This window comes from Colobus angolensis, unplaced genomic scaffold (assembly GCF_000951035.1).
Source record: "Colobus angolensis palliatus isolate OR3802 unplaced genomic scaffold, Cang.pa_1.0 Scaffold117, whole genome shotgun sequence".
NCBI lineage: Eukaryota > Metazoa > Chordata > Mammalia > Primates > Cercopithecidae > Colobus > Colobus angolensis.
In genome coordinates this window covers 316,313-341,576 of record NW_012112808.1, presented here as the reverse complement: position 1 = coordinate 341,576, position 25,264 = coordinate 316,313, and the positions used below count along the sequence as shown (strand labels likewise).

The following is a 25,264-nucleotide window of genomic DNA, read 5'->3' as shown; positions in this document are numbered from 1 at the left end:
AAAGTTTCAGACTCTTACAGTAAAAAGGAACGTTACAGGTCCTCACCTAAAAGTACTAAGTCAGTGTAGAAGTCGGGGTTCAACCAGAAAACAAAACAAAACAAAAAACAGTAGGAGATGTCTATACTTAGGAATTTATTGTAAGAGATTGGCTTATGCGATTGTGGGGCTGGCGGGGCAAGTCCCATATGTAAAGAGCAGGCTATCAGGGAGAACAGGCTGGAACTCTTGGGCATGAGCTGAAGCTGCTGTCCACAGGCGGAATTTTTTCTTCCTCAGAGAAGCCGCAGCTCCATTCTTAAGTCTTTGCAACTGATGGATTCAGGCCAACCCAGATTATCTAGAATCATCTCCTTTTGATGGGTTTTAATCATAGCTACAAAACAGCATCACAGCAACAACTAGATTCCTGTTTGAATAACTAAAGATGATAGCCAAGCCAAACTGACACATGAAATTGACCAACACAACCAGGTGTCTCCTAGTCCTTATGTGTTTGTCTACATTTTTGAATTTAAGTGTAATATTTTACATTTATGTGTATTAAACTTCACTGTGCATATTTTACATTAACAGACAGTTTATATTTATGTGGATTAAACTTCATTCTGGACCATTATTCCAGCCTATTGATTGCATTAACGAATTCATTAGTTATTCTCTCCTAGCTGTCATTCGAAATTTTGACAAGCATATCACTTCCAATCTTTTACACATGTTCTTGTTAGAGAAATTAGCAAGATGGGCCAAATTTAGCACCTAGGGCCCACAATAATACACCATAAATCTTTAGAGTTTTATTGGTGACTGGGTATCTTATTAGTGGGTGGGCAAATGTAATTGTTTGGTCAGGAATATCTAACCAAATATAGATAAGATAAAAATCTGCATGTGATGGCAGGTGAAAAAATTGTATTTACCAGAATGTCTTATACGGTGTGCATTGCCTTTGTATGGCAGTGTGCCGAGGGCCTGGGGTCATGTCTTAACAAGCATTCTTGGCTGGTAAACACCCCTCCTGCTCTCCCACCTCCCTGCAACACAGAAGCCTGGTGTCAGCTGATGCCAAGTCTTCAAGGATGGAAAGACATTGCCCTGCAGAACCAGGGAGAGGAATGTTGACATTTTGTTTTTGAAACAGCAGATATGAGGAGCAAGAAAGATGGTGATTGGCTGCGCTAAATTGAAAAGTTAGTGAAACTTCAAAGTTGGGGGATTCCAACTGATATTTTTAAGTCAGCAATGTCTAAGATGATCATTAAAAATTGTTTTTGTTCCTGGGATAACTCATCTTCTCTTTCTGTTCTACAAAATCATAGATAAAATTTGTATTCCTCATAAATGTTTTGTAAGAGTAAATATCCTTTTGGGACAACTCAAGGAGATACTAAGTTTCACTGTGGGTCCATGAGACACAGCTTGGGAACAGTACCTATATACCTAGGAGTTAAGAAAGTAGAGGAAGCTGTGGAGAAGCTACCTTCCCTAGAGGAGAGTTTGAACTTCATAAACTGTGGAATGAAACAAGAATATGGGTTACACATGATTATCAGACTGGCTCAGAACCTTATTGAAGTCTATTCTTATTTAGTTCCCATTTAAACATTTTGTGCACAGGATATGTGTGAGATATAGGTGTTCTATAAATGCTATTCCACAGACCTACCAGTCCTTCACAAAAGAGAAATGGGATTTAACTTATTCTCAAACATTCTTTCTAATTCTTAGTGATTATTCTTAATGGAATGCTCACAAAACACATATAATAATCTGTTCTAAAAATTAAAGAGATTAACATCATTATAGTTCCAGAATATAAATAAATTTCTCTACATTTTAAAAATAGAGAAAACTATTTACCCATTCTTGGAATTTTGCCACTTCTCTCTTTACCCAGAATTTCTCACATATAACAAATAGCATTTATACCACCATAGCTTAAAGGCAAGATCTGTGCCTGGCACTGTATCTGTCGCATAGTTGGAATGAAGAAATATTTGCTGAATTACATTGAGTTGAATTCTTTTTGTAGAGAGCTAAGATGTAAACTAGATCTTCTAACTCCAAATTTAGCATTCTCTGTGTGCTATATTACAATATAGTGCTACATAAAAATAATAAGGCTTAACTTTTTTAGAGTACATTTGGATAGTATTTTATAGATGAACACGATGCTTTCCCATCCATTACCTTTTTTAAAATGGCATGTTCACTTTTCCTTAGGGTATTTTAACACCGTAACTTCAACAACTAATTCTTCCATATGAGTCAGAATGAAGTCTAAAAGAATAATTATTTGTATTAAACTGTTAGCAAGACAAATCAGTAACCAATCATGCAGTAGGAACAGTGGAACCTATTCCTGCAGGCCACTGGGACACTACAGGTCATGTCCTTCCTGGCACCCCTTAGAATTAATCATCATTAATTCTGATGATCGTACCCAATCACCACTGTGCTCTAGGCTGAAGGGAGGTATCTTGGAACTTTGTCTTAAGTCAGTCTTGGCATTCCTTTCTGCTGCTTCTGGGACCTATTACCAGTTAGGCTAAATTTAATATTTGCATTCCATTTTATTGATTATTTTTCGGTATATTTGGAATGGACACTGTGGAGTGCTGCTCTTTAGACCCCCTTCAACAAGGAACTAGTTGCCCAATTGCTGGGAATACAGTCTCTAGACAGCCTTTGGCAGTCAGTCTCTGAAGGGACTGTTTTCAGGTACAGAGAGCTGCATAGCTGAGGTCATGCCTCATTCCTGGGGCAGCTCACTTCCACTGGCCAGTTGATACAGGAGTATGCAGGCAGGATCATCTAACCCTAACCTGAGACAACCCTTTAACAGGCCATTTTAGCTCCACAGAGCTCTACCTGTGGGGTCAGCCAGGTGTTTCTCTTGCAGCCAAGTAAGCCTGCATCACAGTTTCTCCCTCTGCCCAGTCCAACTTCTTCTTTAGATGTGGTTCTAAAGGTCACTTCTTAACAAAAACCCTGACTCCTACGGTCTGCTTATCAAGGAACCCAACCTGCTCACCATTTAATACCTTTCCTAGTATTTACTAAAAGTTTTTCTTTAAATCAGCCCACAGTTTTATGTATGTGAATTGATTTTAAAAGAAGACTTCTAAAGATCTCTCATTCTAGCAAAATGGTGGGTTGATCCAAAAGGAAAATCCTCTTGCTACAAATACCTAAAAATGATGCCTAAAGTATGCCATAACTTTAAATGTTTTAAAGGCAGAATTGGGCTCACAAGGAACAGAAATCCTCAAATGTTAGAAATAATGGAAAGCAAGTATGTAGTTGATGTTTTGGGGAGTTGTAGTCAGAGCTGGTAAAGGCTGAGCCTTGTATTTTAAGTCCCAGATTGGGAAAGGAAAAAGGACATTAGGACTTTTGAGAAGGGAATTGGAAAGAATAACTATGAATAAAGCTAGAAGTTTCATGGAGATGTTCAGACAGCAAAAGAGAAGATTAGGGAAAATCAACCAACCAATCACCACCCGCCATAGTAGGCAAATATCAAGGAAACTTGTTCTCTATTGAAGCTCTCACAGGGAAAATCCTCTCCCCGGTAAAACCCTCACGACAGCCCTGAGCCTCATACAGATTTGGATTTGAATTTATGCCATCTGATTTTTTCAGTGAAAGCTTCTAAACCAATATAAAATTTTTCTTCAGTCAATAAAATAATGACTCTGGAAACCTGACAGAAGCAACACAAACTCACTCTGGAGAAACAATCTCACAATTCCCACAAATGAAGCCTTACTAAGGAGAAACTCACAAGAAGATTTTAGAAAATACACAAGTGAAAAAAAATCCACTCAGTGAGTCAACGTACATGCACACTGACTGCACACACACAATAAGAGGCGTAGCACCGTAAGTATTTTTGCGGGGGTGGAGATGGAGTCTCACTCTGTCGCCCAGGGTGGAGTGCAGTGGTGCAATCTCGGCTCATTGCAGTCTCTGTCTCCCGGGTTCAAGCGACTGTCCTACCTTAGCCCCCTAAGGAGCTGAGATTATAGGTGCGCACCACTATGCCCAGTTAAGTTTTATATTTTTAGCAGAGATGGGGTCTCACCATGCTGGCCAGGCTGGTCTCAAACTCCTGACCTCAGGTGATCTGCCCGCCTCAGCCTCCCAAAGTGCTGGGATTACAGGTGTGAGCCACCGTGCCCGGCCAGCACCTCAAGACTTGATAGAGTAGAACAACCTGAAAAAGTCTACAGAATAAATACATTTTCAAATGGTTAAGAGAGCATAAAAACAAGGCATCCTGACAAAGGAATAAGCAGCCACGTAAAAGAACCCACTAGAGTTAAGAAAAATGAAACGCCTGTAACCCTAACAGTCTAGGAGGCCAATGTGGGAGGATCACTTAAGTCCAAGGATTAGAGAACAGCCTAGGCAATATGGTGAGAGTCTGTCTCTATGAAAAAAGGAAATTAGCCAGGCATGGTGACACATACCAGTAGTCCCAGCTACTTGGAAGGCTGAGGTGGGAGGATCTCTTGAGCCCAGGAGTTTGAGATTACAGTGTGCTATGATCACACCACTGCACTCTGCCCCAGGCAACAGAGTGAGACCCTGTTTCTAAAAAAAAAAAAAAAAGCTTATTCATTGACATTAAAAATCAAAGGATAGCTTAAGAAGGTCAGACACAGTAGAAGAGAACATTAACAAATTACCAGAAAAATCAGAAGAAATTGTCTTGAATGCAGTCCAAAAAAAAAAACAAGTTAAAGAACAGATACTCTTAGACTGAAAGAAAAATACCATACTCGACTACCTGCTGTTTGTAAGAAACATACTTAAAACATGATGCACAAAAACTGAGGTTAACTGGATAGAAATGATATCCCAGGCAACACTAATTAAAAGAATGCTCATATTAACTTCAGACAAAATAGACTTCAAGGTAAAGTCAATAATAGGGAGAAAAAGAGAATCACCACGCAATGTTCAAAGGAACAATCACAAGGAAGTTGTGATCATTCTAAGCATGTATCCATCAACATAACCTCAAAATATAAAAAAGAAAAATTAACAGTCTTGCAATAGGAAATGAACAAATCCACAATTGTTGAAGATTTTTTAATATCTCTTAGAAACTGGTAGATTCAGCAAACAAAAAATTACTAAAAATCAAAAAGATTTGAACATATAAAGTTCAATTTAATAATATATGGTATTTAATTCAATAATTTAAAAATATATATTTGTTTGTTTTTTGAGGAAGAGTCTCACTCTGTCGCCAAGACTGGAGTGCAGTGGCACAATCTCAGCCCACTGCAAATTCCACCTGCCGGGTTCAAGCAATTCTTGTGCCTCAGCCTCCCGAATAGCCGGGACTACAGGCACATGCCACTATGCTCGGCTAATTTTTGTATTTTTAGTATAACTGGGGTTTCCCCATGTAGCCCAGGCTGGTTCAAGTGATTCACCTACCTTGGCCTCCCAAAGTGCTGGGATTACAGGTGTGAGCTCCTGCACTCAGCCAAGAATATATAATCTTTTTAAGTAAAGAAATGGAACCCGTATAAAAATTGGCCACACACAAGACCACAAAACAAGTTTCAACATAAACCAAGGAATCTATATGATTCTGCTTGGCTCTCTGATCCCAATGCAATAAAATTACAAGCCATAATTAGACAATTTTTTAAAATCCTTTTATGTCTGGAAAGTGTAATAAACAGTTCTAAACATTGTTTGAATAAGTTAGAACAGAAATTTGAAAATATTTATAATTGATAATGAAAATAATCCATAAAAATTGTAGAATGCCACCAAAACAGTAACTGGAGAGAAATGTATTGTTTCAAATTCATATACCATATTTGTGTCAAATTTAAGATGTCAAAAGTTATAAGATACACCATTGTTTTACGGCCACTAAGAAATAAAAGTGCTGCTGATTAAATATGATATCCTGGTGGTGGCCTGTAGCCATTGTCTAACAGACACGGGGATGTAACAGCGCAGCCCTGTTGCCTGTGGGAAGGGAGCAACCCTCTAGTGCCATCCACCCTACAAAGCTCTAAACCTCTCCTGAAACTCTATACTTGCTTGGTTCCTTCCTATGCCCTGTGCTGCGTTTCTCAGTCTTGGATATGTTTCACCACAAAATCTAAAACCTTAATACATAAATTTAAAAATAAATCAATCAATACTATCTAGAAAAATAAAAGGAGAAAGATAGTACATTCCATTATTTTGAATCTCAAGTTATATTTACATCACAAACCACACAAAGGATCAAATAGAACTAAAAAAAATTAACAAGCAAGCGAGGTGAATATCTTAGTCTGACTAAAAGTCAGGTGCTTTCATCATTAAATTGATACAAAGAGATAAAAATGGGAAATTCTTTTCCTCTGCAGAAAATCTAGCCTACACAGACACTGCATCCTTTTTTAAAAATCTAATTTCAATTGTATTTAATATAAACCAGCTTCAGCTTCAGATTTTGTGAATAATGCATCAGAAGAGTTCTTCACATTTGCCCTTATGTGTGTCAGGAAGATACAATCCTAGATGTGGAGGAAGAGTAATGATCCATTACTAAAAATAACACTTCATCCAAGAAAGAATGACTCAGCAAAGAGTTTAGTCAAAGATGCAATCGACTCAAATATGTTTGAATAAGAGCAAATATATTTACAATAATCAAGTTTACTTGCAATCTCCAGATCATTGTCAAACATAAATAACTCCAGTCATATTGTGAGAAATGGTAAACAAATTGTATTAAAAGTAGAAAGAAAATCTGTCTTCAAATATCTACTCAACAAAATTTGAAATAACAGGAATTGTGTTCTTATTTATTAATTATATAATTATGCATTATTGTATATTTGTTACAAGGACTTAATTCATTTTCAAAAACTTTTAATTTAGCAGAAAGAAATATGGTTCATGAAACAAGTGAAGAATCAAAAGCAAAATCGATTATGTTGGAATAAGAGCTGAAACTTAAAAAGCACTTAGACACTCAGCAAGTTTCAGTTCTTGTACTTAATTTTCTCACTGCTTTTGAGAAGAAGGGGCTATTATAATTCCCATTTTACAATGAGGTGATGTAGGCACTGAGAGGTTAAATAATCTTCCCAAGTTTGTATAGTTGGTACCTAGTAAATGACAGTCCAAATCTGGACAATCTGATTCGAATCTGTGCTCATACTGCTTCTCAAAGCTACAAACACGCAGAATCATGAGCTAGACAACATAAGTTAGTATCAACGGATGAAAAACTTGAAAAATGGGTCCAAAAATACATTTTTTTGCTTTAAAATAAATTTGTTGCAAGTTGTTACAAGCATTTTAAGCAATGGGTTGTTTATTGAAAGTATACTTTATTTACCTGACATTATTGAAAATGTTTCCTGTAAATCATTTTTCCCATTAGGTGAGTCATATACATTTTTATTTTGACTGTTTATGCGCTTGGCCCTGAACGCTCTTATAGTAAAGAAAATTTGATCAATCAATATCATAGGTTTTTAGTATTTTAATAAACAGAGGCCGAATGTGGTGGCTCATGCCTGTAATCGCAGCATTTTGGGAAGCTGAGGTGGGCGGATCACTTCAGGTCAGGAGCTCAAGACCAGCCTGGCCAACATGGGGAAACCGAATCTCTACCAAAAAGATAAAAATTAGGTGGGCATGGTGGCATACGCCTGTAGTCCCAACTACTCAGAGGCTGAGGCATGAGAATCACTTGAACCCAGGACGGGGAGGTTACAGTGAGCCAAGATTTCACCACTGCACTCCAGCCGGGACAACAGAGTGAAGAAAAAGAATAATTGAATTGCAATACATTTGGAAAGCCAAAAAAGAATTACAAATAAAAGTAAAAGCCATAGGTAGAAATTTGTAGTGGTAAATCATTTCTCATATGTATATGTATACAGAGCCAATCTTTCAAAATTTATTTTCACTCTCTAAAAGCATTTTCATAAGAGCTGTTATTATTCCACACACAGATTATTAGGTTTTCTCCATTATTTTTCCCCCTTTAATTAGAAGTATAGATAACAGATAACTCAGAGCAGAAATTAGATCCTGAAAGTGCCTGGTATTACTAAATTGGTTGGATAATATGAAGTATTCAAAATAATTTTAAATAGGTTTTTCAGTTAAGAATTTTTTTTAGTTTTTAAATTTTTAATTTTTTAAATTTAATTTAAAAAGGAAAGTGAGCGACTCTGATTGCTTGTCAGAAAGATAAAAAACAAGAGAGCTACTTGTTCTTTGTGGTCTTGTTAATGAGGCATCAAATCCCAAATGCCTTTCCTTTGAAATGGCTTCAAGCGTGGTTCTTCTAATCAAAGATTTCAGTAAGTGTTGTAATGGACTTCAAGAGGCACTGTGATGTTGTAAAAGGCTGCATGTGTGTGAGTGCGTGTGTGTATGTGAGTGTGTGTGAGAGAGAAACTGTGTGTGTGCACATGCACACATTGGTGGAAGGATCTGTATATCTTTAAGTCTGACTCTTCCCACAACCAGCTTTCCCCAACTATAAACTGGTGATGATTTTTTTTAAATTGCAAAGTGTTACATAAACATTTGGAAAATATCACTGTAGCAGGTAAAATTTAATTTCTTCATTTTCCTTGAATTCTACAAAACTGATTCTGAGCCCTCATCCTATAAGGCAAGTTATTATGAGTATTCTCTCTCTGTGCCTTCCCCCGGTCTTAGAAAGGGTGCTGGGAGGTGGAAAAAGCCTGAGGTAGAAAAAGCTTTTTTTTTTTTTTTTTTTTTGAGACGGAGTCTCGCTCTATCGCACAGGCTGGAGTGCAGTGGCATGATCTCAGCTCACTTGTAACCTCTGCCTCCTGAGTTCAAGGGATTCTCCCATCTCAGCCTCCCAGGTAACTGGGACTACATGCACATGTCACTCCTCAGCTAATTTTTATATTTTTTAGTAGAGACAGGGTTTCACTATGTTGGCCAGGCTAGTCTCAAACTCCTGACCTCAAGTGATCCGCCTGCCTTGGCCTTCCAAAGTGCTGGGATTACAGGAGTGAGCCACCGCACCTGGCCAATAACAATTTTTTTTTTTTTTTGAGACAGAGTCTCGCTCTGTCGCTTAGGCTGGAGTGCAGTGGCGCGACCTCAGCTCACTGCAACCTCCGCGTCCCAGGTTCAAGCAATTCTCTGCCTCAGCCTCCTGGGTAGCTGGGATTACAGGTGCATGCCACCATGCCCGGCTAATTTTTGTATTTTTAGTAGAGATGGGGTTTCACCATCCTGGCCAGGCTGGTCTGGCTAGTCTTGAACTCCTGACCTCGTGATCCACCTGCCGTGGCCTCCCAAAGTGTTGGGATTACAGGTGTGAGCCACCGCACCCAGTCAACAAAATTTTTAAAGCGATTCACACTGGTTATCTTGGAGATGCCTGTTGCCCACGTCCTCATGTTTTTTTGGAATCCTGTGGCTCTGAGTTTTATTGTGCTATGCTCAGATAAGAGAATCTTTGCCAGCCAGGGCCAAGAGCCGGGAGTCTTTGCCAGGCAGGGCTAAGATCCTGCCCCTCTGATATACCAGGCATCTCCTGCCTTCTGCTTGGAGAACCTTGTATCCCTTCCCTAGACCGAAAGCATCCCTTCTCCCATCAGGAGCATCTCTCTATCTACTTCACCTTCCAGATCCTTTCACAAAAACCAGCAGGGAATACGTTTTTAGGCAGCTTCTGCCTTCTGACCCACCACCGCTCCTCAGCTAAGGAATAATATTAACAGATCTTCTTGAATGCAGAGGTTAAAAAAATAAGTAGAACAAAACTCAAACTAATATGCCAACAAATTATATTAGCACATTATTTTTAAAATATAGAACATAAAAGTAATATTATTTTTATTTTTTCTTGTTTATTCATGTACAGTACAAAAGCAAGCAGAGAAAAATTTTACAGATGAAGGAGACCAGCTCTTTAAGATGGGCATCAAGGTTCTCCAGCAGTCTAAAAGCCAAAAACAAAAAGAAGAGTAAGTCTTTATACAGTGACCTCAGCCAAGTTAAATTTGCAGGTTATGAAAAAAGAAAAATCCCAAATGTAGTTTATCATTAAAAGCTCATTGGGATAATGAGTAAGCATATTTGCCCATAAGCTATTGTTTTTAAAAGGATCAAATTGAATTGAAAGAATCCCACAAATTATCACTGTAAACAAACAGGAGAACTGCATGTGAGATTGCAGTCCCCATATTAAGTGAAATTCAGAATGAAGACACTGACCTGAGCATTCATGTGGAAATATTGTTTTGGCTTTAATTTATTAGATAATTCAAATGAAATAAAATGTGTTATTTGAATTAGAGCAAGTTGTTGTATTAAAATGCTTTATTCTGCCTGGGTGTTTGTACAGTATCTTATGATTTTCAAAGCACTTTCACGTATGTGATTCCATGTTATCTCCAGAACAGTAAGAAGAGCTTCATTTTTTCCCCTTTAAAAAGTTGGAAACAGAGATTCAAACATGTTAAAGTGAGTTGAGCACAGACAGCTGAGAGGTGACCAAGCTGTGACCACATGGTCTTGTTCCCTATTCATTGTTTCTCTTATCACTTTTCTACCTTGTCTAAAGGGGAGGCAGCAATATCTTCTCCCTCCACCCCACACTTCCAGTGGAGAGGCACAACTTGTGGTCACACCTCAAAGCCTTGGGATCAAATCCTAGCTCTCTCATTGACTGGCTGTGTGCACTTGGATAAGTTACTCAACCTCTCTGTGACCTGGATAATACAATAGAGCTCTTACAATAGTGCCTGGCACTTAGTAACCAGGAAATACAGGTGTGTTAGTTTCATCTTGAGTCCCCTAACTGGTAAGTTGAAGGTATGGGGGCAAAGAAAGCAAGGGTATTTTAAACCAATAATACAAAGTGTGGGCCCTGGCCAAGCGTGGTGGCTCACACCTGTAATCCCAGCTCTGTGGGAGGCCGAGGCTGGCAGATAGCTTGAGGTCAGGAGTTTGAGACCAGCCTGGCCAATATGGTAAAACCCTGTCTCTACAAAAATTAGCCAGACGTGGTGGTGCGCACCTGTAATCTGAACTACACGGGAGGTTGAGGGAGGAGAACTGCTTCAACCCAGGAGGCAGAGGTCGCAGTGAGCCAAGACCATGCCATAACACTATAGCCCCTGGGTGACAAAGCCAGATTGCATCTCAAAAAAAAAAAAAGAAAGAAAAGAAAAGTATGGGCCCTGAACTCCCAACAAGGAGATATCTCTTGTATTCACACAGAATAGGCACACCAGTCACAGGCAAGCATCCCAGAGCTGTGGTAGCTAGCCCCAGACAGGGCAGCAACAAAGTCCATGAGCTCTTAAAACCCAAACCTTTGAAAAGTATAAAAATACAGAGGATAAGGAGCACTCAGCTATGATCCTGGTTATGACAACATCAACAACTTTCATTTATCAAGCACCTGCTTTGTGCTAGTTACTGTTTTAGGTACTTTACATGTGTAAATTATTCATTGCTCACAGTGATACTGTGAGACATGGATAATTATCCCCAAATTACAGATAAGGAAATGGAGAGTCAAAAAGATGATGTAATTCGTCCCAAGAGACAAGGAAGAAGTGAGGGAGTGGTTCAACCAACCCCAGCAAAATTCAGCCTCACACTGAATGTCTCACACTGAATGTCCCTGGGGGCTGTTATAATGAGGATGGGGTAAAATCAGATCCCAAAAATACAATCCAGCCTAATAGGAGCTCATCTCACTAACACGCCCACTGGCTAAATAAGTAAGAACAGAGCATTCTCCAGCCAGCCTAGCTAGGAGAAACAGATGTGGAGCGCCAGGCAGAGGCTGGTCCCTGAGATTTCAGATGACCCCTGACAATAGCATGGGAGCCCACACAAATAAGGGGCCCACTAGGTGTGTTACATCAAGTCCTAGGAAACCCTGGATTTGGCCCAATGGGACAAAATCACTCTGAGAAGGTCCCAGGTAACCATCCACTTAACCTTGAAAGGGATCTTCCTCTTTGGCCTAAAGAACAGGGAGAAAACCCAATCCTAATAGCAGACCATACATCAGTGTGGGAACCTTCATGCCTACCTGGGTGTCATTCAGTTTCACGCTATTCTTACCAAGACTGTCCTGCCCACATCCTTGCCCCAGTACTCAGTCTCCTGACTGCCCCCCGCCACCTTTTTTTGAGATGGAGTCTCACTCTGCTGCCCAAGCTGGAGTGCAATGGCACAATCTCAGCTCACTGCAGCCTCCACCTCCCTGGTTCAAGTGATTCTCCTGCCTCAGCCTCCCAAGTAGCTGAGATTACAGGGGTCCACCACCACGTGCAGCTAATTTTTGTATTTTTAGTAGAGACAGGCATGAGCCACCGCACCCAGCCTCCTGACCCTTTTGAGTTGGTAGCAATGGAGAACTGAAATCTAATGGGCTCACAGAAAGAGATCTCAGGAGTTTGTGGGCAAGCTGGGTAAAGTTCTTGTGTTATCAGGGTGGCCTGCTGTCTCCTTAAGCAAGTTACACCTGTGCAGCCATGCCTAAGCATAGAGCAGGTGGAGAAAAAAATGACTGCACAGCCTCCTGACCAAAGGAGAAGAATTTCATTTCCGCTCATTCCTCTGTTCTATCCCCTCTTTGCTTTGCTACTTCCTGAGTTGGCAGGACAGATGTAAGATAGGTTAAGACTATCCTTTTGGCTCCTCCACACCCACATCCTGGACCAATTCATTTGTTCATTCACTCATTCATTCAGCCTCTTCTTTTGTATGAGTAGGAAAAATCACTGAACAAGTTAGTGCTGTTAAAAGTACAGATATTAAGCAAGCATATGTCAGAGAGAACAAATTTGTCTGAGTGAGTAAGGAAGCCTCACTGACAGCTAGAGTGGTGGCCCTTCATTAAGAATCAATCCCCATCAGCAAAGAAGTTTTGAAGATAAGCCTTGTTTTATACCAAGTTTTTGATGTGCCCTGCAAAAGCATTGAGCCCTTCCTCCCCCATCACCCACCTAAGCATCCAATGCCAGACCCTGTAGAGATGATCCAGATAACTAACTAAATTGTCTTTTGGGATCTGCCCCTGCTGCCAGCTTCTCCCACCATTTTCCTCTTGGGGATTGCAGCCCATATCTCAATCTTACCTATCAGCAACTTTCTCCAGCCCTGGATCCTGCTTCTAGTATCCCTTATAGCGCCTTGGATTTTTCTCCTAGGGAACCCGTATGCCCACAATGCCCTTGGAATGCAAGATACCTAGGAGGATTTGTTTTGCAGCCTGTTGCTGCCCTCCAGGTCCAGAGACTGAGTATAAAATGCTGGAGATACTAGGTATACTACTGGAGGCCCCTGCAGCCTATCTCAGGTTTCTGTGCCCCGGTCCATGCTGGTGCTCCTCCTGTCCCAGTAGGCTATAGAGTTGCAGCAGGAAGCCACGTGACAGAAAGGCACAAGGGAGTCTGTATCCTGATGCCAGGCTCTCTTCCTGTTGCCTCTCCCAGGGTGCCAGACATTTGCCTTTAGTGACCTTGAGACCGTCTACCTTGTTTGCCTTCCCACCTCCAGAATTTCATCTTGCTTTGACCTGGTTTAATTTCTTTCTTGATCTCCTGAACTCCAGTTTTCTACCTCTTTTTGGTCTACTGGAGTACTCACCCTGTGTTTTGACATCCAGGACTCTAATGCCTACCTGGATGTTTCTCTGTCTGAGGTCCTTCTTGCCTGGACTATTCCGCTCCAGCTTCTGCCCAAGAGCAGTTTATTTTAGCCTCAGCATGGATAGGCTGTACAGAAAGGTGAGTCTCCTAATTCTCCTGAGTCAGAAGCAATGGTAGATTTTTGTGGGATTTTTCCCTGTATTTGAGCCAAGGTCACAGGTAGAAGTTAATGCTTTCTGGTCTTTCTACCTTCAAAAAAGAAGTTATAAAAGTGAAAATAAATGCCTAAAATACTCCCTGTCTCTGACACGTTTTGACCTTGCAAGACTCTCCATCACTTCATATACCAATGAGGTCCAGGTGACTTCTGACTGGGACTCGAAGAGTGCAGTGTAAGGTAATCCTGTGGCAGCTATCATTTTAATCACTAAATGTTCACACCACTTACCACCTAATTATAGGAGAACAATTACCATGCTATAAAACTTTAGAATCAATGCAACAGTCCCAATAATAATAGCTAAATGTACTGAGTGCTTACTCTATACCAGTCACAATGCCAAGCACTTCCCACGATTGTCTCATTTAATCTTCACAGCAACCCCATGAAGTGGGTGCTATAATACTATCACCATTTCATAGATTACAGGGTCACAGAGAAGTTATATAACTTGGCTGAAGTTCTCCAACTAGTAAGTGGTGGGACCAGGATTTGAACCAGGCACTCAGAATCTAGAGCCCCAGCCATTAAGGTTTTGTTTCACTATTGTTTTTCCAAAGAGTCTGACTTTGCTGTGTTGAAGAATATATTCTGTTTAGCAAATTATTTTAAGATATGAAGGGATCATCATACTCCTGATAGCAACTTCCTAAAGGTTACATTCCAATTTTGATTATTCTTATATTTTTCAGAATTTATTTTATAAAACAAATATTCATAAATAATGGTGGTGGCCATGGGAGAGTTCCCTTTTTTAGGATAAGTTCCTCAATTTTTCACTTTACTCAGTGTATAAGCTTACTCAGTGCATAAGATGGTGTATCTTATATATTTCTCCTTTTTAGTAGCTTTATTGTTTGTGAGATATATTTGAAATTATAACCTTAGGACTGCTTTAGGAATGAAAAAAATCTACTGATCTAGAGATGTAATGAACTTCACTAAACTGTATGACAATTGGTTCCTGCTTGTTAGAGAGAAGTAGTATGAATAGTATTGAAGAGGGAGAAGAAAATTTCATTTTTGAAAATCAAACTTGACTTCATATTCTTGAAACAGAGCCTACCTACTTTTTGCCAAAGCAGCTGACATGGGAAACTTGAAAGCTATGGAGAAAATGGCTGACGCTTTGCTATTTGGAAATTTTGGCATGCAAAATATAACAGCAGCTATCCAATTATATGAGTCCTTGGCTAAAGAAGGATCATGTAAAGCCCAAAACGTGAGTTTTGAAGGAAAATGAAACCCTAAATAGCTCTATCCTGAAATAACTATAGACAGCATGTGAAAGGAATTGAGCAATAGTATTCCAGCTCTGCTGCATGAACCCAGTCTATGGAGGTTACCGTAATGCACTGAAACAGTGGTGTCAGGGCAGGAGTGCAGCAGAAGCCGCCCTGGGCAAATTGTTCTAGCTCCATGTGTGACTTTTGGGAATGGAACAGAACTGCTTTCTAATCCGCCTTTCTATTGTCCATGACCATGTACGTGTTTTCAGATAATTTGGGACTTCCGAACCCCCAACAGCTAAATTTTATATAAAATGTATTCACCTATATGAAGAAATATGAAACTATATATATTATCTTAGGGTGATATGTTTGCATGATTTTTACATTTCAAATATTTTATAAGCTAAATGTAATTCCTTTTCTATTTTAATAAATATATTCCATTTTATTTCAAGAATAACATCACCATTTCATAGAAAATCTGGAAAACAGGAGGAAAAAAGCTTTTTCCAAGCCAACCATCTTGATTCAACTACTGTTAGGACTGCTTTGTACTTCTGCTTTGCTTCTTTCTTTGTGCGTTTCTCTTTTTACATCATCCTAATCATGGGGCAATTGCATATATCATTTTGCTTCTGGCTACTTTCACTTAATGCTATAGCAAAAGCATATTCTCATGTTGCTGTAGTCTTTACTATGAAAACCTTTTTTTCTGATTATGGAAAAAAATCTGAGAATTCAGAAAGTATGAAAAAGAAAGTAAAGTTATCTAAAAGCTTTTCCCCCAGAGATCACATTTGTTACTATCCAGTGAAGTTCAGAAGCTAGACTTGGAGTCAGACAGACCTAAGTCTGAATCTACTCTTTCATTTGTTTATTGAATAAGCTACTTTACAAAACCCTTTCACCTTCTTCTGCATGAAAATTTGACCTTTGTTTCACTCTCTAGTTCTGTTTCCCTGGTGATCTGATAGGAATAAAATGCCAACTATATTTTTAGTTAACCTTGCTTCTGGTAGAAATGACCTCTGATTGGCAAACTGCCTTTGAATTGGGAGAAAAGATCGTGAACTATAAATACCAGATGGAGGTAGTACTTCTTATGGACACTGTGCCTATGGAGTTACCACATTGAGAATGAGGCTTTTAAGTCAGGGTGGCTCCTGCATCCACCCAGTGTGGGTCTCATCTCCTTACATCTGAGCCATCTTCTGAAGGACCAAAGATGGTGGTTCCTGGAAGAATGTATGAACTCTGCTGTAAGAACTCCCACAGAAAAAATTGGGCCAGGTGCAGTAGCTCATGCCTGTAATCCCAGCACTTTGGGAGGCTGAAGTGGGTGGATCACTTGAGGCCAGGAGTTCGAGACCAACTTGGGCAACATGGTGAAACCCCATCTCTACTGAAAATACAAAAATTAGCTGGGCATCATGGCACATGCCTGTAATTCCAGCTGCTTGAGAGGCTGAGGAGGAGAACTGCTTGAACCTGGGAGGCGGAGGTTGTAGTGAGCTGAGATTGCACCACTGCCCTCCAGCTTGGGCAACACAGCAAGACTCCATCTCAAAAAAAAAAAAAAAAACGAATTCCCACAGAAAAAAAGTCCAGATGCTGCCCTGTTGGCATACTGTGGTTACTATGCCATACCTGTCTTCACACACTGGTGGCGACATAGCCCATGGGTGTCCTGTGAGTCTGTATGTTTAGTTGAACCAGAAGTTGGACTGGAAGACCCCTGGTGGATGGGGCAACCTCACTAATTTTCATCTGTAAAGTTAAGATAATGATGAAACATTGGGTACTGCATCCTTCTGGTTCACTGCTATATCTCTACCATTTAACACAATGGCTGGGACAAGAATTATAAGTTGAATGAGGAATTAATTAATTAATTATAAGTGAATTAATGGAGTTATTGTGAGGATTAAAATAATGTGGGAAGACAGTTTCATACCTGGAACACTGTAATCTTTCATTATAGAGAAAGGAAATGTGGGAGGAGTGGGGATTAGGGAGATATTGGTCAAAGGATACAAGATTTAAGCAAGGAGGAGGATATAAATAATATTATTACTCTAATATTATTCTTCTGGAATATTTTCCAAGACTCCATAGAATTATTTTTTACAAGAATGAGCGAATACTTTAGTCACTCCTTCCTAACTTGCTCTTTATTCACTTAACAATGTATCATAGATGTCTTTCCATGTTAATATATACAGAATGACATCATCATTTTAAATTATTTAAATCATCATCATTTAAATTAAGTTGCTGAATACTGCTTTTACATCAGGGACTCTTTCTTGAAATTGCATGTGAAATAATGCAATAAACAGATTTGTAAATGTTATAATAAAATATGAGAGCTATTAAAACTTCATTCCCCGTATTTGCTTAACCAAAAATATAAAGTTCCAAGATAGACGAAATGTTACCACAGATAACAGTTTCCTAGTTTCCTCCACTAAAAATGGTATCACTAAAGACCAAATGTTACCCTCACTCCCACCACTAAAAATGGCAACACTTAATTTCTTTCCAAACTATGTCAACATGAATTTTATTTTCTTAGTGTGTGTATACATTAGTTAATAAGTCAACAATTGTTTCTTGGATAGCTACTATATGTCAAACATAATGTAGTTAATGGGGAGAAAAAGATTACTAGGTCAGAGTCCTCCTAGGTCAACCTGAAATACAAATAATAGCAGCACAATTTAGGTGGACTATAGTTAAGGTACGTATAAAGTGCTTTAGTCACAGAAGAGGGTCTGGCTAGTTCTGCCTAGGGCAGGTAAAGAGTGTTTCAAGGAAGAAGTGACATTTACACTCAGTCTAGAATATTGGATAAAGGAAATATCAAAAACTTCACTTGTTTGTATATAAATAAAGCATTTGATACAAGGTCGAAATATTAATTACTCCCAGAAAAGAAGTTCCAAACTTACATGAATGGTTCCTAAAACGCATGGATTTTAGAGTTGAAGTTGGAGTTTTACTCTAGGTAATGTGGTTATTGCATCTAATTTGTGTTACTTTAGTTAATGTAGTTACATCTAGTCAGTTACATCTAGCTAGTGTTACTCTAAGTAGTGTGGTTATCAGATGGCCACAAATATCCTCAAATCCCAGTTAAGTGACCCTCAGTTGCTTGCCATTTTTTGTTTCTTTTTTTGCCTTTGGTTTTAAGGAGAATCTTGTGGAAGAATGTAATTGGCTGAGTGCCAACCCAGTGCCAGGAGGAACAACTCTAAATGTCTAACCACTGGTCACGAATTATTACAGTCATCTTTGCAGAAAAAAGCAGGCATTGTTGAGACGGTACTCTAAGAAATGTACAGTTACAGACTTCAGGGTGGCATAGTGTGGTGGCAGAGAAGAGGTTCCCAAATCAGAAGTTCTAACCATATATGAGTCCATATATTCTACCACATAGTAGCTCTTCCATCTTTTGTTTATTATTTTAGTATCTCTGAAGAAGTTACTTCTCTAAACCTTGGGTTTCCCAAACCTGTATCTATTATCTTAGGGTAAAAAGAGATTGATAATAATACCCACATTACTTCACAAGGTTGCCATAAGAACTAACAAATATCTTCAAGAGTCCTTAGCAAATGTTAAAGAACATTAATGAATACTGTTGTGTAATAATTTTAGTCTCAACAGCATTGTCTTTGGGGTCAGTTAGTTCTGGCTTTACATCTCAGCTCCAGCTGGCCCCTAATGACTTGTTCTCTCTGGGGCTCAATTTCCTCTTCTGTAAAATGGGGATATTTACTTAGATACGTGTGTTTTGGTCTCAAGGAGAATCAGAAGACAGAAAATGAGTGAGGACAAACTTATGGCCCAAAAGGCTGACATTGACCTGGTATGCAAAATTCAGCTGAACAAGTTTGTTGTTGTTGTTGTTTGTTTTGGTTTGGTTTGGTTATTTGAGATGGAGTCTCGTTCTGTTGCCCAGGCTGGAGTGCAGCGGAGTGATCTTGGCTCACTGCAACCTCCACCTCCCAGGTTCAAGAGATTCTCCTGCTTTCAGCCTCCTGAGTAACTGGAACTACAGGCTGTGCCACCACAGCTGGCTAATTTTTGTATTTTTAGTAGAGAAGGGGTTTCACCATGTTAGCCAGGCTGGTCTCAAGCTCCTGACCTCAGGTGATCCACTCTCCTTGGCCTCCCAAAGTGCTGAGCCACCACACCCGGCCTCTGTTTATTAAAATACTAAAATACTATGAAATTGATTGATTTAAAAGTATCTGCCCAACCCTCTCTTATGCCCTCCCTGACATCTACCCTTATTCCTCACTAGAATTTCCCACCCCAAAAATTCCCATGATCTAGCAAGCATAGTGTTAACATCTGGATAAGCAGAGAGCCTCCAGGATCCTGCCCCCAGCACTATAGCTGGATTAAATTCCAGTGCTTTGATGGATTCAGTTCTATATTTTGACTATCATCCCTGTCACCACTATAGCAAAATCTGTTTCCAGTAGCAAGTCCCCTTGCAGTTAGTGTATTTCCTTGTGCAAAGAACAACTTGTTAAAGAGATTCTGTGCCACAAACAATAGTTTGATGGCTGGTTGCTAGGACCAGACTGGCCACAGGCCATCCTGACCACAGCTCTCTAATAAGGCTGGCCCAGTGACCACCTTTCTTCTTGGGTTGTTTGTGCCAGCCTGGTACAGAAATCCTGCCCGCACTGCTGGAAGTGTTGGGAACTGTGAGGACAACATAGCAACAGAAATGTGGGTAAAGAAACTGGAGAAAGAGAGAGAGAGAATGAGAGAGAGACAGCGAGACTGAGAGAAGAGAGAATGAAGACATCTACTGTCTCTGAGGGGAAAGGGAAGAACAATCAGAAATACTGAAATATAATAGATGAGAGGAGCCTGGAGTGCCAGAGGTCTGGTAGGGACCCTATTTAATAATAACAAGAACAAAAACATAGGAATTCCTATTAAAGTGTCTCCTATTAAGGAGACAGAAGGGAAGAAATGCAACTTCTGGCTATGTACAAAGGAAAGCTGGATGGAGGAAAGGAGGCATAATTACTTTTTTTCATGCACCTTCAGTGGTTTACCTTGCAAAAATTCAAATAAACTGAAGGAAATCCAGATAAGGGCAACAAAAGCAATTAAGGTTACAAACAGAGTCCATTAAATTGATTTTCAGAGATTCTGTACCTTTCAAATAATGAGAACTATTAATTAACGGAATAGTCTTCATGAAAATGGTGGAAATAGAGGAAATTTCAAACAATCTCATACCCTAGAAGATGTCCTATAAAATATTATACTTTACCAAGCTGGAGGTAGATTAGTTATATATTTTTCTATTTCTCATTTCTCATCCAGGAAGCAGAAATTAGAATTATAAAGACTCACTCTCTCCTTAATATTGATGAACTGTCCTCAATAGGAAATTTGTTAATTTGCCAAACAAGAAGGTTGGATGAAATCTCATTTGCTTTAAGAGTCGAAAATGGCCAGACATGGTGGCTCACGCCTGTAATCCCAACATTCTGGGAGGCTGAAGCAGGGGGATTGCTTGAGCCCAGTATTTTAAGACCAGCCTGGGCAACATGATGAGAACCCCATCTCTACAAAATTACAAAAATTGAAATTAGCTGAGCATGATGGTGAATGCCTGTGGTCCCAGCTACTTGGGAGGCTGAGGTGGGAGGATCACTTCAGCCAAGGAAGTCGAGGCTGCAGTGAGCCATGATCATGTCACTAAACTCCAGCCTGGGCAACAGAACCAGATCCTGTCCCTCAAATAAAAAGAGAAAGAAAGAAAGAAAAAACAAAAGAGAAATTACTCATTTGCATTGTATTGCCCTTAAAACTTAATTTAATAGTGGTGATCTCTAAGTGTGGTACTACTATATGTGGCGATTATGTTCTGAGTTTATTTGTTTTTGAGACAAGATCTTGCTCCATTGACCAGGCTAGAGTGCAGGGGCACAATCATGGCTCACTGTACCCTCAACTTCTTGGGCTCAAACAATCCTCCCACCTCAGCCTCCCAAGTAGCTAGGACTGCAAGCACAGGCCACCACACCAGGCTAATATTTTGTTAATTTTCTTTTTAAAGACAGGATCTCACTATGTTGCCCTGGCTGGTCTCAAACTCCAGGCCTCAAGTGATCCTCCAAACTCAGCTTTCCAAAGCACTGGGATCACAGGCATGAGCCACCTATTTTCCTTCTAAAAATATTTCTCTGTTTTTTTTCCTCTAAATGTTTTATTCATGGGTATGTATTACCTTTGATATCAGAAAAAAAAATATTTAACTTAGATGTATACACTTCCTTGGTTACATAGTTTAAAATAGTTTTGCTGTGGATTATAAAAAAAATTCATTCTATCATGTAAAAATAAACATCACTGACATATAAAAGAGAAAGATATGAGTGTTTGCCTATTTTATCATGCTTTATGATTCTATAATAATTCTATTTTAATGGCAAAGATTCCACATTTTCTTTATTTATTCCAAATTTAAATTATAGAGCCGGGTGTGGTGGCTCATGCCTATAATCCCAGCATTTCAGGAGGCCGAGGTGGGTGGATCACTTGAGGTCAGGAGTTTGAGATGAGCCTGGCCAACATGGTGAACCTCCGAATTAGCTGGATGTGGTGGCACATGCCTGTAATCACAGCTACTTGGGAGGCTGAGGCAGGAGAATCACTTGAACCTGGGAGGCAGAGGTTGCAGTGAGCCTAGATAGGGCTACTGCACTCCAGCCTGGGCGACAGAGTGAGACGCTGTTCCAAAAATTTTTTTTAAATTAAAATACAGAAGCATTTCACAGAGGGACTATAGCTTATTAGCACTGTGCTACTATAGAAAAAAATTATTTTTAGTATCCACCTAATGATCATTTTGATAATTCTAGAATTACCTGCATTGAGCATTTCTTCTTGATGTTAATGCTCTTTTTGTATTAAGAGTACAGATAGTACCTGAGTTGTTCATTAGGGTTGATTCACACTTTTGTTTGGTATGCAATTTGAGCTAAAAGTAATGATCACAGGTGCTTTCAAGTTTCATGCAGTAATTAAAGGAAAATTGCTTAATCTTCTTTTCTCCTTTAATAATAATTTCTTATATAAAAAGTAGAAGGCGGAATATTTAATGCTTAAATTGTTATCATGGAACTTGAGTAATTTACGTTGGAGTGCAGTAAAATATTTGAACTTAACTCTTAACTCTATTAATTTAAATCCCAGCCACTGTAACAATTCCTTAAAAACACAGCATAATGGTTAAGTTCAAAAATATGTCTTACAGGGGCCAGGAGCCCTGGCTCATGTCTGTAATCCCAGCACTTTGGGAGGCTGAGTCGGGCAGATCACTTGAGGTCAGGAGTTCGAGACCAGCCTGGCCAAGATAGTGAAACCCAGTCTCTACTAAAAATACAAATAATTACCTGGGTGTGGTGGCGCATGCTTGTAATCCCAGCTATTTGGAAGGCCGAGGCAGGAGAATCGCTTGAACCCAGGAGGTGGAGGTTGCAGTGAGCCGAGATTGCACCATTGCATTCCAGCCTAGGCGACAAGAGTGAAACTCTGTCTCCAAAAAACAAAAAGAAAAGGAAAAATAAACAAGTCTTACAAACAATTTGCAGAACTTGACCTTTACAAACCACTGATAGTGTCATTGGTATCATCACTATTATGTAGCTTCTCTTTCAATTCACAACATTTTTCTTTTCTGGATTAAGATTTAATCATTCTGTAATCCATATCATTTTATCTCACCTTTATCTCAGAAAAGGACCAAATACTAAAATTGGACTAAAGTTGGTAAGTGACAATGCCCAAGTATTAAGGTATAGGACAGGCCTGATGCGTTGGTTCACGCCTGCAATCCCAGCACTTTGGGAGGCCGAGGCTGGCGGATCACAAGGTCAGCAGATTGAGACCATTCTGGCTAACATGGTGAAACCCCATCTCTATTAAAAAATACCAAAAAAAAAAAAATAGCCGGGCATGGTGGCGGGCGCCTGTACTCCCAGTTACTCGGGAGGCTGAGGCAGGAGAATGGCGTGAACCTGGGAGGTGGAGCTTGCAGTGAGCCGAGATCGTGCCACTGCACTCCAGCCTGGGTGACAGAGCGAGACTCCGTCTCAAAAAAAAAAAAAAAAAGTATAGGACAGTGCTTACTATAATCAGCATATTTACCACACGATAACCCATAAGATCATAAGACTTCCTTTAGTGTCCTGGCATACTTCAAGTAGTATTTTAAAAATTAAATTAAAGCTCAACCCTCCAGAGAATTAATTCAAAATCACGCATTGTTAGTTTTCTGCTAAACAGAGTGGAAGTGTAACCCTGGGTTGAAGATTTGATGCTGGTAAAAGCATGGTTTTACTCTTTACATTTAAGAGTGAGCTTTATACTGAGGAATACGCCCCTCCCCAGTCACAGAATGGAACTATAACTCTCATACAACCCACTTCACAACTTCCTGAGCTCACAGATTTCTCCAGGAGGATCAGGCCAAATACTTTGCTAGGCACCGCACAAAAGGATCCACTGTTGGTGAAAGTATCTTAAAATATAACCCCAACTCAACAGAACAGTATCTTTATTTTCTTATTGAAAAAAGGTCAGTATATTTGTTTACATCAATGTTTCTGCATAACTAAATTAGATTCTAAATTGAGCAGAATCAAAAATTGCCAAGAGTTGCAAGAAAAATAAAAATCTAATATTGGCAGAAGATATCCTTAAAAAGAGCCAATTTAGCCATTTATATATATATATATTACAAGGGTTAGAGGAGTACCAGGATCCCAGACACCTTGCATTGGCAGAAACAGCCTTTATGGTCCACTTTCCTAAAAGAGGAATGTTTGCGATCAGAGGAATTGGCAGAATCATAGAGTATTTATTTATATGTTTATTTATTTGTTTGTTTATTTTGAGATGGAGTCTTGCTTTGTCACCCAGGCTAGAGTACAGTGGTGCCATCTCGTCTCAGTACAACTTCTGCCCTCCAGGTTCAAATGATTCTCCTGCCTCAACCTCCAAATAATTGGGATTACAGGGGCACGCCACCACGCCCAGCTAATTTTGTATATTTAGTAGAGACGGGGTTTAACCATGTTAGTCAGGCCGATCTCAAACTTCTGACCTCACAACAGCAGGTGCTGAAAGAAATGAATTAGAGACATATTGTAGAGGTGAAATTCACTGGAAGTTGATGGCAAATTGGTTACTTGGGGTAAGAGAGTAGGAGGTATCTCAGATACCTCCTGCATGGGGTTATAAATACGAGAGTTCTGGGAAAGAGAGCCGGAGACTCATACAGAATGTAGACTTTTCTAATACTCCTGTTTTCAGCCTTGTTCTTCGCCGATATTCTTTAATGTGTCTGTGTCTCAAAGTCTGAAGTCTCCTTGGTTTAATTTCTTCAGGGAATAAGCCTCCCATCTCCAGTGGGGTCAGAGGATAGGCTATCTGCCTGGCTGCACAGGACAGGGGTTAGGACTACTCTTTTTATAGACTTCTAATCAATACCATGTGTCAGCTCCACCTACTGGGTGGAAACTAGACTCTTTGAGAGTCTGCTTTGCGTTCTTTTGGTTATATACCCAGAAGCAGAATTGCTGGATCATATGATAATTGTATTTTTAATTTTTTAAGGAAACTCCATACTGTTTTCCATAGCAGCTGCACCATTTCACATTCCCACAACAGTGCACAGGGTTCCTATTTCTCCCCATCCTCACCAGTTTTTTTTATTTTCTGGGTTTTTTTGGGTGTGTGTGTGTGTGTGTGTGTGTGTGTTTATAGTGACCAGCTTAATAGGTATGAGGTAATATCTTATTGTGTGTGTTTGTGTGTGTGTGTGTGTGTGTGTATGTGTGTGATTATAGTGACCATCTTTACAGGCATGAAGTTATAGCTTATTGTGGGTTATTTTTGTTTGTTTGTTTTGGTTTTTTTTTTTTTGAGAGGGAGTTTTCGCTTTTGTTGCCCAGGCTGGAGTGCAGTGGCACGATCTCGGTTCACTTCAACCTCCACCTTTTGGGTTCAAAAGATTCTCCTGCCTCAGTCTCCCTAGTAGCTGGGATTACTGGCATGCGCCACCACGCCTGGCCTCTTTTTTTTTTTTTTATTATACTTTAAGTTCTAGGGTACATGTGCATAAC

General features: G+C 39.6%; 1 protein-coding gene across 2 annotated transcripts in view; it reads left to right on the top strand.

Annotated features, from left to right (window-relative positions):
* The window catches only part of SEL1L2 (sel-1 suppressor of lin-12-like 2 (C. elegans)), a 145,275-nt gene that overhangs the window by 67,234 nt on the left and 52,777 nt on the right, over positions 1-25,264 (top strand). The window contains exons 4-6 of one of the 2 annotated variants that reach the window (XM_011962574.1): positions 9,896-9,998; positions 13,664-13,784; positions 14,926-15,088. In XM_011962574.1, the coding sequence (XP_011817964.1) occupies positions 14,957-15,088 (132 nt within the window). In that variant the 5' untranslated portion in view covers positions 9,896-9,998; positions 13,664-13,784; positions 14,926-14,956. The remainder of the gene's footprint in view (positions 1-9,895; positions 9,999-13,663; positions 13,785-14,925; positions 15,089-25,264) is intronic. The other variant, XM_011962567.1, reaches the window with a different exon arrangement.